Source organism: Octopus bimaculoides, chromosome 2 (assembly GCF_001194135.2).
Source record: "Octopus bimaculoides isolate UCB-OBI-ISO-001 chromosome 2, ASM119413v2, whole genome shotgun sequence".
Classification (NCBI taxonomy): domain Eukaryota; kingdom Metazoa; phylum Mollusca; class Cephalopoda; order Octopoda; family Octopodidae; genus Octopus; species Octopus bimaculoides.
This window is the reverse complement of record NC_068982.1, coordinates 97,224,078-97,238,304: the sequence shown is the minus strand read 5'-3', so window position 1 is coordinate 97,238,304 and position 14,227 is coordinate 97,224,078. Positions and strand designations below refer to the sequence as shown.

Here is a 14,227-nt window from a genome sequence, read left to right as displayed (position 1 = left end):
GTTGGAGTAATTGATTACATCAATCAATTTTTTTTTCTCCGTGTTTTTCTCCTTGTCTCCGTATTCTTTCTGTTGAAGAGCGTAGCTCGAAACGTCAAAGACTTTCCATATTCCCGAGCGTCATACTAATATATACTTTTGTTATTTACACCACCTGTCCTCGTCTGTTGTTATTATTTGTATATTCTCCTATATATATATATATATATATAAATACATTTCCTTCTACCAAATCCACTCACAAGGCTTCAGTCGGCCCGAGGCTATAGTAGAAGACACTTGCCCAAGGTGTCATGCAGTGGGACTGAACCCGGGATCATGTGGTTGGTAAGCAAGCTACTTACCACACAGCCACTCCTGTTAATTATTCTATGACTTTCATTCTCTTTGATATTCTTTGATTCATCTTTCTCTCTCTTTCTGTGTTTCAGGACACAATGGATTGATTACTGTAAGTTGAAGTTCAATTCTTTTGCTTTACAATGTTTTAATTCTCTCCTGTTTAATTTAGATTAGATCTCTCATTCACCCTGTCTTTTTTCTTCCTCTAGTCTCTCTTCTCCTTTTTCTCTCATGGATGTGAGAGCAGGGGCAGAAAAAAGAATGATTTTGATACCAAGAAGAGGGAAGAAAGCAAAGATGTGATCAAATGCAATGACACCTGCAATGCTTAAACATATGGTCCACCTCAATACAATCTACTCTCTCACACACATTTTGAATCCAACAGTCTGATGGGAAAGACTTGATTGTTTCATTAATCTGATTCAAGTAGCTCTACATTGATCTTTGTTCAATGGCTCATTCCATTATTTCTGGGAGGTTATTGAGATAATGATTTTTTTTTTTTTTTTGTTATTTAGTCTTGGGTCAGCCATGATCTAGAAAAGCTTAATTCCAAAACTGTTTCAACTACAGTTAACATACTTCCATTTTAAGACAGTGGGAAGATTTGGCTGCTATTTCTAGTAGGGTAAGGAATTTTGTAGAGGCCTTCATTCCTCTTTGGTTCACTTGTGATACTTGTGGCAGTGATGGTGCATTTAAGAAGTAAATCTTTCAATTTATTAATGTAAACAATTAAGTCTTCAAATGATCCACACATTTGAGCAGTCAACATATATTATTAACAATTATTCCTTTCACAGGCTGCCTACCTACAGAAAGCTGGCTTGAAGGTTTGTGTCTTGGAGAAACGTCATGTAATTGGTGGAGCAGCTGTAACAGAGGAAATAATACCAGGTAAGTGTTTCATATAATTAAACCTTAAGTAACGCATGTTTATCATCATTGTTTTAATGTCCACCTTTCCCAGGCATACATGGGAATTCATTGGGTAGAGGGAAACTGAAAGAAGCTTGTGTGTATACATGTGTGTGTGTGTATTTATGTATGTGTGTCTGTGTTTGTCCCCACCCCTATCACCACTTGGCAACTGAGGTTTGTGTGTTTATGTTCCCATATCTTAGCAGTTCAACAAAAGAGACCATTAGAATAAATACTACACTTACAAAGAATAAGTCCTGGAGTCAATTTCTTTGATTAAAAACCTTTAAAACAGTGCTCCAGCAGGGCCACAGTCAAATGACTGAAATGTGTAAAAGAATAAAAGAATAAGGTGCTAGAAGATGCTGCTATTGTCTGATGTACTTACAATTCCACCAGCGCACTGATTATAAAAATGGCTTCAAATTTAGCACAAGACCAAAAATTTGGGGGGAGTGAGTAAATTGATCACATGGACCCCAGTGCTCAGTTGGTACTTATTTGATCAACTCCAAAAGGTTGAAAGGCAAAGTCAACCTTGGTGGAATTTGAACTCAGAATGTAAAGACAGACAAAATGCTGCTAAGCATTTTGCCCAGCTTGCTGCCTTTATAATAATAATAATAATAATAATAATATGACAGCAGATGACAACGTTTCCCAAAAAGAAATGGAGAAACTTTCAAAATACAAAGACCTGGAAATAGAGGTAACTCGAATGTGGAATCTAAAAACAGAAACAATTCCTATCATAGTAGGTGCTTTAGGTATAATAAAAAAATATTCAGACAAATACATAACAAAAACACCAGGACTTACAAATATATATAACATACAGAAAATTGCACTACTGGGCACTGCACACATCCTACGCAAAACACTTTCAATACAGTAACCATAAGAGCATCACAGCAAATCACAGCACATACCCAAGGCACACAGAGCTGCGCTCGGTAGTGAAGTGAAAGCATGTTATAAAAGTAAAACTACTGAATAATAATAATAATAATAATAATAATAATAATAATAATAATAATAATAATAAATGAAAACAGTGTACCCCAGTAGTCAAATAAAGTGTTGAGTTCGAATTTCCACCAGAACACCTGATGAAGGCTGGAGAATACATCAGCCAAAATGTTGTGATGACAACAAACAAGATGAGGACACCTATCAGTTCATTGTAAATAATGTACATAATTTCTCATCTCAAAAATATAGAATAGTATAATCAGTCCCAGTACTGGACTTTATTTATTGACCCTTGGCAGGGGTGGAACTCAGAGTGCAGAAGACCAAAACAAATATCTCTGCTGTTGCAACTATAACAACAACTACAACTACTACTACTACTATTACCACCACCACCACCGCCACTACTACTACTACTACTACTACTACTACTACTACATACCTTGTCTGTTGTCTCACTGTTGTTGTAAATTTAGTAGTATTGGAGTTTATTTTGTGTGTCATTCCTACTTAATCTAATGAAATCAAGTCTGCAGTCGGTATATCTTCCTCCTTACAAAAATAACTATGTTTCTAATCAAAGCAAGCAATTATTATATAATTCAATGTCCTTTTATGTAACCCCCATGTACATTTGATGTCAAACTAGCCATGTAATTCATTCTATTCCTACTAATCATTCTAGGATTCAAGTTTTCCAGAGCTTCATATCTGCTGAGTTTGTTACGGCCACAGATTTACAAAGATTTGGAACTGAAGGTATATCATTTGTATTCTATTTGTTTCACTCATTGGACCACAGCCATGCTGGAGCACTGCCTTGAAAGGTTTATATGATCAAATCAACCCCAGTTCTTATTCATTTGTAGAAGTCTGGTACTTATATTACGAGCCTCTTTTTGCTGATCCACTAAGTTTCATTCAGGAATGTAAATAAACCAACACTTGTTGTCAACAGTTGTGAAGTAGTGAGACAAACACAGACACTCACACATATACATACATACGTATACACATGTATATATTTTTATATATATATATATATATATATATATATATAAAATTGAGAATGTATATCTGTGTGTGTGTCGGTGTGAATCCCTAAAACTCCAGAACTACACAACCAATTTCATTCAAATTTTGCACATACCTTACTTAGGGTCCACAGTTTCCATCAACATCTTTTCTAAAGAAAAGTCATTTGGGATAGACAATGTATCCAACCAAAACACAAAATAACTACATATTTGTATTACTAATATATTTAGCTTCTTCAAAGGCAATGAGTTTACAAGAACTGTAAGAGCATTAGACATTCATTGTGATATTTCGTTACATCCTGTATTGACTTCACTTCAATTCCTTCTGAGAACAACTGTGCCTTTTGTCCTTTTCAGTCAATGAAATAAATTACTGGGATAAATTTAATCAGCTATGCCTTCTCCAGAATGTATGGCATTGTACCAATGTTAGGAAGCAACATATTTAGGTTGTGCAATGAGAGTTTTAAATGAACAACTGGAAGTTGTGTGTTACAACCATAACTAAGATTGTACAGAATTGAAAAAAGGGAAGGTGGGTTGATCACTTTTTAAATGCAAGATTCAGAGTTTAAAATAATGAATTTGCACATTTTATTTCAACTACTTGATTATGTACACAGACAAGTTAAATATGAAGCTCATTTTATAGCTAGGTAACATTAATATCTTCTGGAGACTGAAAAAGGCATGCTATCCATTAGAGTTTTAGTTCACATATCATTCTGCAAAATAACATATATGTGTGCATAGATGTTGTAAGCATATGTTTAACTGTTATGCATAGATATGGTGTATGTATATATATATATATATATATCATCATCATCATCGTTTAACGTCTACTTTGCATGCTGGCATGGGTTGGACGATTTAACTGAGGACTGGTGAGCCAGAAGGCTGCACCAGGCTCCAATCTCATCTGGTAAAGTTTCTACAGCTCGGTGTCCTTCCTTACACCAGCCACTCTAAGAGTATAGTGTGTGCTTTTACATGCCACTGGCATGACTGCCTGGACGACTATGATGAATAAGAGGGGGCTGAGAACTGATCCTTGGTGGACTCCTACCCGGAATTCTGTACTCATTGCCAACCTTCACCTTACTGACAGCATCCCTGAACATGGCTTGGACAGCTCTCACTAACCATTCATCTATCCCTAGTTTCCTTATTAACCACCAGATAAGGGATCGGGGGACCCTGTCAAAGGCTTTCTCCATGTCAATGAAAGCCAGGTACAGAGGTTTATCTTTGGCTAGGTATTTCTCCTGCAGCTGTCTTAGCAGAAATATAGCATCAGTGGTGCTTTTACCTGGCACGAACCCAAACTGCATCTCATCTAGGCTGACTCTCTCCCTAATTTGTTGCGCTATGACCCTCTCCATGACCTTCCTTACCTGATCCAACAACTTGATACCTCTGTAATTATTTGTAACTAATACATTACCTTTACCTTTGTAGCAGTTGACTATAGTGCTGCTACACCAGTCATTGGGTATGACTCCTTCTTGTATCACCTGGCTGACTATATGAGTGACTAGGCTATAGCCAACATTGCCAGATATTTTGAGCATCTCTGCAGTGATTCCTGATAGGCTGGGGACTTTCCCTGTCTTCATACCCTTAATTGCTTTATTCACCAAGGTACTGTCAATTCAGATAGCTGGTCCCTCTGTTGGGTCGGCATTTGGCAGACTCTCTTTCTCCCATTCATTCTCTTTATTTAGCAACCTTTCATAGTGGCGTCTCCAAACCTCTCTCTTTGCAGCCTCGTTTAATGCAAGTGAACCATCATTCATGTGGACATAATTCTCTCCTATGACATCACAATTCTCTCTCACACACTGTCTTGCAACACAAAATACCTCAAGTCTTTGGTTCTCCCAGTGCAGAACATTGGCAAATTTTTTCTTATCTGCTTCCCCTCTGGCTAAATAAACCTGTCTCCTAGCTTCCCTTCCGGCAGTCTGATACAATATATATATATATATATATATATATATATATATATATATATATATATATATATATATATATATATATATATACATACATGCATATGTGGTTTATGTATGTTTAGTTCTGGTATGTAGATGTAGTTTATATATATTTAGATTTGGTAGGTGTATGTTTTGATGTCATATGTCTGCATTGCATAATCAAGAATGGAGATAAAATAATGATTTTGTAATGTCATCTAGTGCAAATAAATTGCCAATTTTCATTTCATCAGCTTCACTATAATGCATTATAACATACAATTCGCATAAATCAGCTATCAAGCTAAACTGCTACAATTTAATTGTTGTAACAGCAGCCAAAACCACTGTGACTTGAAACTAAGAAGAAAGATAGTAGCACATAACCAAGCACAGAGAAAGACTAGCCAAAGGAAAATGTAAGAAATTAAGAATGGTAGTCTGTATCACTATCACATAATATCAAAAAATTAGATAGCAACACTTCGTGCTGAGTTGTTATTTTCATATCCTGTTCAATATTTACAAAACAGGTCTCCTGTTCTAAATTTACTTAACATTTCTTTCAGTATTTATAAATACAGTGTGTAGTTATTTAAACATTAAGGTGTTTATTTCCAAGAAACTATTATCACGTCCATAATCTTCTTTACACTCTATATTCAAAACCACAGTTTACCAATCTTATATGATTATAAATAAAGAGGTTTTTAACTGTACATTCATAAATTTTCTGAAGACAACATCAAATTTTAATGTAAATATAACTTTATTCTTTCATTTCTTTTTCCAGAAATATGGGTTAAAGATCTTTTTAAGAAATCCAAGTTCTTACACACCATTGTTGCAGCCAAATAGTTCAAATCCCAAAGCTAAATCTCTCACACTAGGACGAGATAGCCACCTTAATAAACTGCAAATTGCTCAGTTCTCTCAATCTGATGCTGAGGTAAAGAATCATAAATTCATTTATTGTAAACCCAAATATGTTTTATAAATCTATGTAACATAATAATAAAGATTATTAAAGGAGGGTTCATAAAATGCATCTTCATTCAAATTTTTGCATCTATATTACGAAGTTATTTTTCATCTTCAATTCCAATCAGCATTTACAAAACAATATTTCACGAACATTTCTAACGTAGGCATAATACTGTGATCACACACACACACACACATACACATTTATATTTATTTACAAATATTTCAGAAATTTGAAAGATATGAAGAGCAATTACAAAGAATTGTGGATTCTCTGGATCCTTTGTTAGATAATCCTGCTCTACATTTACCAAGTTTCAATGAAAGAGGGATTAAGAAATACATAGAATCATGGTCATCCTTGAATTCTTTTGGAAAGTCTAGTAAGTTGTCTGTGTTATTCTTTTACTAGTTTCACCCATTAGTCTGTGGCCATGCTGGGGCAAATCCTCAAAAAGGGTAGTTGATTATATCAACACCAGTATTTAGGAGATTTATTATTTTACTGGCTTCAGAAGTACAATAGGTTAAGCTGGCCTCAACTAGATGCTAATAATAATAATAATAATAATAACAACAACAACAATAACATCGAAAAATACCTTAGGAATGAGAACCCAGGTTCAAAATTTCCCCAAGACACCTGATGAAGGCTGGAGGGTATATCAGCCAAAACATTGTGTCAACAACAAACAAGATGAGGACAAATATCCGTCAAATGTAAATAATGGTCAAAATACCTTTGTTGTTATTGGCCACTTCACTTTTGTAGAGAAGAATGCTAAATACACACATACATGCATACACACACACACACAGACAGAGAGAGACAGAGAGACAGACAGACAGACAGACAGACAGACAGACATCATAAGAGTGGGTTTAATAATAATTTCTAACTTAGAGACAAATATTGACCTGAGTTCAAATACCATTTCAGTTCAGAAATGCAAGGCCCAAAACTCGAAACTACTTACAATAAAACATTGCTTTCTATTGATTTCAAATTTTGGCACAAGGCCAGCTATTTCAGAACCCTTTTGTTCAACTGGTGTTTATTTTATTAACCCCAGAAAGATGAAAGGCCAAGTCAACCTTGGCAGTCTTTGAACTCAGAACATAAAGACAGACAGAATGCTACTAAGTATTTAGGCCAGCAGGCTAATGATTCTGCCAGCTTGCAGAGAAAAGGGTAAGGGGAAAATAATGGTGGCACATTGAATGCTGTTGGGGTTTTCTATACTCTGACAATATCATCAAGGATAAGGTGGCGAGCTGGCAGAAACGTTAGTATGCCGGGTGAAATGCTTAGCGGTATTTCGTCTGCCATTACGTTCTGAGTTCAAATTCCGCCAAGGTCAACTTTGCCTTTCATCCTTTCGGGGGCGATAAATTAAGTACCAGTTACACACTGGGGTCGATGTAATCGACTTAATCCCTTTGTCTGTCCTTGTTTGCCCCCTCTATGTTTGGCCCCCTGTGGGAAATAAAGAAATAAATATCATCAAACATCAATTTGCATATCTCCATTCTACAGTCATGAATTGGTCTTCACACACACACACACACACACACACACACACACACACACACACACACACACACACACACACACTTATACATTTGACAAGTAGCTTCTAAAACTCAAGATGACCAAATACAAATACATGGTAGACAAAAACTAAAAGACTGTGATCATGCTAGGGCACTGCCTTAAAGGGTTTTAGTTGAACAAATTGATCTCAATGCTTTTTTTTAGTCTGGTACTTACTATGTTGGTATCTTTTTTCAGAACCACTAAGTTACAGGGACATAAACAAACCAACAGTAGTTGTCAAGCTGTGTTGGGATATAAAAACAAACATAAACACACACACACACACACATATATACAACAGGCTTCTTTCAGTTTCCATTTTCCAAATCCATTCACAAGGCTTTAGTTGGCCTGGGGCCAAAATAGAATACACTAGCGCAAGGTGCCTCATAGTGGGACTGAACCCAGAAACCTATGGTTAGGAAGCAATCCTCTCACCACACAGCCACAAACAAATAACTTTTTTTTTTAACAATTACACTAAATATTTTCTCCTTTGAAATGTTAACATTTTGTTCTATTTTTAGTAAAACAACTGAGTCATGATAAAACAGCATTTCTTGAGTTAATGACAGCCCCTGCTTCCAAGGTTAGTTTCACTCAATGTTTTGTTTTCTTTTGTCCAACAAATTTTCTGTTTGGAAAATGTTGAGAACCAAGAGGACTGTCCACATGGATTCTATCATGTTTGAAAAAATGTGATTGTCTCTTTTCTTTTTTTTTTTTTTTTTTTTTTTTTTGTGTGTGTCTCTGTGTGTTTGAAGTACCAATGGCCCTCATAAACGTCCACTAGACTGGGGAAATCTATACAACTGATGTTCAGTTTCAATTTGCGTAGGTTTAATGCCCATAGAAAAACAATGGATTGAGAAAACATTCTTAGAGGTCTGCAGTTTTTGGGAGAAATAACTCGTAAAAGTGTTTGTGGGGAAGATTGGGATACACAGAATGGTGAATGAGGGGAGAAGAATTGATGCATTCAACGGATTAGGCAATGGTGGGACAAAGCTTGTTAATTAAGAAGGGGAGAAACTATTTAAGTAGTGGCAGAGGATGTGGATAGAAAAACATGTCTGATTGTAAATTAGTTTTCTCCAGTCGATCAAATGACCTTCTTTTATATATGTTCCAGAATGTTGTATTGTGTGGAACAGCCCTGTTCTCAATATGCAAACATTGGAGTCTTACTTGTGCTTTGTAGAAGATTAGCTACTGATCAGAGCTAAGGTGCATCTTAGCTCTGAAGATGTATCATAGTCTTTAGGATGCTGATTTAATAATGTTGTATATATGGTTACCTGTGGAGGCACAATGGCCCAGTGGTTAGGGCAGCGGACTCGCAGTCATAGGATCGCGGTTTTGGTTCCCAGACCGGGCGTTGTGAGTGTTTATTGAGCGAAAACTCCTAAAGCTCCACGAGGCTCTGGCAGGGGATGGTGGCGAACCCTGCTGTACTCTTTCACCACAACTTTCTCTCATTCTTATTTCCTGTTTCTGTTGTGCCTGTAATTCAAAGGGTCAGCTTTGTCACACTGTGTCACGCTGAATATCCCTGAGAACTACGTTAAGGGTACACGTGTCTGTGGAGTGCTCAGCCACTTGCACGTTAATTTCACGAGCAGGCTGTTCCATTGATCGGATCAACTGGAACCCTCAACGTCATAAGCGACAGAGTGCCAACACATATATGGTTACCATAGTAAATTACCAGAGACAATAATATGTCACATTTGTTGCAACTTTGAGAGTTTTAGTTGTGTTGTTTAAAGTTAGGTGGTGCAATGTTGCAAGAGTGTTTTCTTGACATGTGAGTGAGTGTTTTAGGTCTGTTGTAGTAAACTAGGTTGCAAGTCCCTGCCTGCTAGAAAATATTTTTGATACTTCTATTGATGGAAATATTGAATATCTTTTATGGAGTGCTTAAGACCTGTATAGAAAGTTAAAGGGAAATAGAAAATTATACTATTGTGTAGAGATTTGTAAGAAGTTGTTTCACAAAAGGAATTGTGTTACCAGCGTTAAATGAATGTGAGTTAGAGAAAGCCTCAGTATAAACTGTGATGATGTAATGTTTCTGACAGACCCATTTGTCAGAAACTTTGGAGGAGCTGATGTCAAACTGGGTTGATGTTTTTGGCAAATTTCACCTAAGTTCTGAATAAGAAGAGCCTACTGATGTGTGACAGGGAAAGAAGTCTCAAATAGATATGATTCCACAGAAGCCATATTGTTAGTCACAGAGAAGGGATTAGGATTTATTGAATAATCCTCTCTTCAGCAATCAACATGTCTTCTTTTTTCTTTTTTATCAATTTCCAAATGTGTATTCTGACTTCTTTACCCCGTAATACACCTTGACATATCAGTACGCTAGCTATCATTAACCCCCAGTCCGAAACTTATTGCATCAATTCTGCTTTATATATTTGTTCCACAATCTCTCTTTACTATATACCACTTAACTTCATCATCATCATCATTATCATCGTTTAACGTCTGCTTTCCATGCTAGCATGAGTTGGACGATTTCACTAAGGACTGGTGAAACCAGATGGCTACACCAGGCTCCAATCTGATCTGGCAGAGTTTCTACAGCTGGATGCCCTTCCTAACGCTAACCACTCCGAGAGTGTAGTGGATACTTTTACGTGCGACCGGCACGAAGGCCAGTCAGGCGGTACTGGCAACGGCCATGCCAGTACTGCCTTATTTCTATTTAATTACTCCTAATTTATCTAGTTCAGGTTTTTATGTGATTTAAAATTACTAGGTCTGCCTTGATCTTCTTGTACCATTCCTTCTTAAACCAGCCTCACAACTATTTGATGACATTGATACTTTCAGGTTTTGAATAAATGGTTTGAATCAGAACCACTGAAAGCCAGTTTGGCAACTGATGCCGTGATTGGATCAATGACCAGTCCTTATCATTCAGGTAGTGGGTAAGTCAATAGCTTCATTTATTCCTATCATCATTAGTTATTTCTATTCAACAAAACCAAAGGTAGCTGAAAAAACACCATAACAAGTGAGACAGGTTTGTTTTAATAGATATGTATCACAATTTGTTTTTTAATCAATGTTCAAGCTGTATCCATTCTGCTTTGGTTTCAGAGGAATGTATATTGGACTGAAATTTGTATTTCCTTTCTTAAATAATGTGGCTTAGTTGTGAAGGCACATGGCTTAGTGGTTGGGTTATTTGCTCACAATCGTAAGGTCATGTGTTCAATTCCTAATGGTGCATTGTGTCCTTGAGCAAGACACTTTATTTCATTTTGTTCCAATCCACTCAGCTGGAAAAACTTAGTTTTACCTGTAATCCAAGAGGCCAGCCTTGTCACACTCTGTGTCATGTTGAATCTCCCTGAGAAATATGTTAAGGGTACACGTGTCTGTGGAGTACTCAGTCATTCGCATGCTAATTTCATTGAGTGGATCAACTGGAATACTCATCATCATAACCGATGGAGCGCTAGTTAGCTAAAGTGGTGTAAGGAAAAAGAGGTTTGACAACTACAGCAACATGTTGAGTAGCTACATAAAGATTCCATCACTAGTTGTTAATGGCCATTCCTACATTCCAGAAATGTAGTGGCTGGTTAATCAAAGTTCTGTCCTACTGACCTGGAGATGCTCAATTCAAAAGAGCTCATAGAAATCAATAGCTGTATCATTTTAAACACTTATTGAAATATCTCTCTGAACTGTGAAGTCAGTCTTTCACTTAAATTCACTAAAGAAGGTAGAGTAATCTATCTTACCTGTCATAACAGCAATAGACTTTACACTTTGTTTACATTTATATGCCATTCAGTAGCCAAATGGCTTACATTTTCAAAATTCGCTCAACAATCAGAATAATTTTTTTGCCTAGTTACAGAGAAAATTTTGACAACAGATTTAGATACATGAAAACAATTTTTTATATAATTCGTTTTTGTCTGCTGAAGCCTTTTTGGTCAATATGACATTTTTAAATGGTAAAAACAATCTCCTTCTTCTTACATTACTGCTATTAGAAAATGTGATTGCGCATTAAAGTTGATCTCATTTTTTATGGCTTTAAGCAATTGCAAGGCATTTCTTCCTTCATATAAACCACTTGTTTGTTCTAAGGTTGACTTGTGGGTAAATTTGATATATGCATCACTAGTAGCCAACAAGACTCTCATCAATTATACATATGTTCTTACTGTTTACAGTGTTGAACCATCAAGGTTAACAGAGCCATTAAGACTTATTTGTCTTTAAATATAAAAATTAAAACAGAACATAAAGGATTCTGTGGTACACGTGTTTCAAGCTTTATACACAAACAGTCGTTGCATCATTATATGAGTATATAATTGATAGACAGGATGGTTTAAAGCTATCTTCAGCCGCAAATATATTCCATCGTAAGATTACATCACAAAGAAGAAATCACAAAGAATAAAATCACAAAGAAAAAAGAAAAGGGAGAAAAACAGGAGAGAGAAAAAGGGATTTTTGTGATTTCTTCTTTGTGATGTAATCTTGGGATGGAATATATTTGCGGCTGAAGATAGCTTTAAACCATCCTGTCTATCAATTATATACTCATATAATGATGCAACGACGGTTTGTGTATAAAGCTTGAAACTCGCGTACCACGGAATCCTTGGTGTTCTGTTTTAATTTTACGTTTTTAATATATTCTCTCACCTCAGCCACTATCTGACATATACAGGTGCTTACAATTATCAAGTATCACTTCTAAAATTTGCAATACCTATGTGTCTTTAATATAATTAGATACAATGTGAAATGCAAAAGTCATTTTGAGTTGATATATAAAATGTATTTACTGTTATAGATATGTATTGCTGCATCATGTGATGGGTCAGCTGGAAGGTGTGAAGGGTGCTTGGGGTTATGTCCAAGGTGGTATGGGTTCAGTCTCTCAGGCAATTGCTAATTGTGCCACAGACCAAGGTGTAGACATTTTCACAAACAAGGTATTGCTTTTTTATTATTCTTAATCTTTGTTTGATTTTTACATTTAGTTCTTTCTCAGATGAATATTGATACCTTCCAGTGTCAACTGCAGAAACAAGCCATGAATTTTCTGATTTTCCAATAGATATTCCTATCTGTAGTAATATATATGACACGATTACTGTGAGTTTAGGGTACTGCATTACTATTCACTAAATCGTAAATTCAAATGCATAAGTCAATTTGCCTCAGTTTGTATGACTGATAAGTAGTTCAACCCTTTTGTGACTATTTTGAAAATAATTAAGAATTAGGACTGATTTAGTAAATTAACATTTTTATTATTATAATTAAACTGGCTTTTGGAACATAGTTTAATGAAAGATTCTTATATAAAATTATGATAAAAAGTTTTAATTTAAATGCAAAGAGTTTAAAAACAGAATCAGAGACAATCTCAAGCAGGTTGATATCAAAATGGTTAAATCCTGTTTCAAAGATGACAAGATAATGATATGAAGGACAGTCAAGGTGACAATTGTTACTCTGTTAATAAATACTCCACTCTTTATAATATGGAGAATTAGAAGTAAATTATTAAAATATCAAATAATATCCACTAATCAAATGGTCGTTTTATAGCTTGTATTGTTGATATATGATACTTGATCTCAGATGTGATAAAGGTGAACTAAAGAGTTCAATTTTATCAGTATGAATATCTACTGAATAAATTATCTCAAAATCTACCCAAATAACACGTAATTATATTCTTCAATCTTATGACATAATGTGAGATTATACTGTATTATCTTTACTTATGTTCATGTATCATTAGATTTGTAAAATGTATATTATCAACACTACCTTTCTAAATTTCATTGCAATCTATTGGAAGTTAGTATTTTCTCTGTTGACATCCATCTCAGTTAATTTTGCTTTTCTCCCAGTTCTGTGCTTTCCAGAAGAAAAGCCCTCACATAACTGAGATGCAATGTCAACTGAAAATTTCATATCATAGTCCTTTGGTGGTGGAGGTACCTAGTGGCTTTTTACATAAGCACTTGTGCCGGTGGCATGTGAAAAAACATTCGAGCGAGGTCGTTGCCAGTGCCGCCAGACTGGCTCTTGTGCAGGTGGCACGTAAAATACACCATTTTGAGCGTGGCCGTTGCCAGTACAGCCTGACTACCGGTGGCACATAAAAGCACCCACTACACTCTCAGAGTGGTTGGCGTTAGGAAGGGCATCCAGCTGTAGAAACTCTGCCAGATCAGATTAGAGCCTGGTGCAGCCTTCTGGTTCGCCAGTCCTCAGTCAAATCGTCCAACCCATGCTAGCATGGAAGGCGGACATTAAACAATGATGATGATGATGATGAATATATGAATTAACAATAGTTAAATTCATTAAAAACCACAAAATGTACC

The 14,227-nt window shown here is 35.9% G+C and overlaps 1 protein-coding gene across 1 annotated transcript in view; it reads left to right on the top strand.

The window, feature by feature from the left end:
- The window catches only part of LOC106879574 (pyridine nucleotide-disulfide oxidoreductase domain-containing protein 2), a 36,570-nt gene that overhangs the window by 6,663 nt on the left and 15,680 nt on the right, over nucleotides 1-14,227 (top strand). The window contains exons 2-9 of the mRNA XM_014929208.2: nucleotides 432-451; nucleotides 1,149-1,242; nucleotides 2,924-2,997; nucleotides 6,051-6,206; nucleotides 6,471-6,624; nucleotides 8,366-8,427; nucleotides 10,683-10,780; nucleotides 12,676-12,817. Coding sequence (XP_014784694.1) covers nucleotides 432-451; nucleotides 1,149-1,242; nucleotides 2,924-2,997; nucleotides 6,051-6,206; nucleotides 6,471-6,624; nucleotides 8,366-8,427; nucleotides 10,683-10,780; nucleotides 12,676-12,817 — 800 coding nt within the window. The remainder of the gene's footprint in view (nucleotides 1-431; nucleotides 452-1,148; nucleotides 1,243-2,923; nucleotides 2,998-6,050; nucleotides 6,207-6,470; nucleotides 6,625-8,365; nucleotides 8,428-10,682; nucleotides 10,781-12,675; nucleotides 12,818-14,227) is intronic.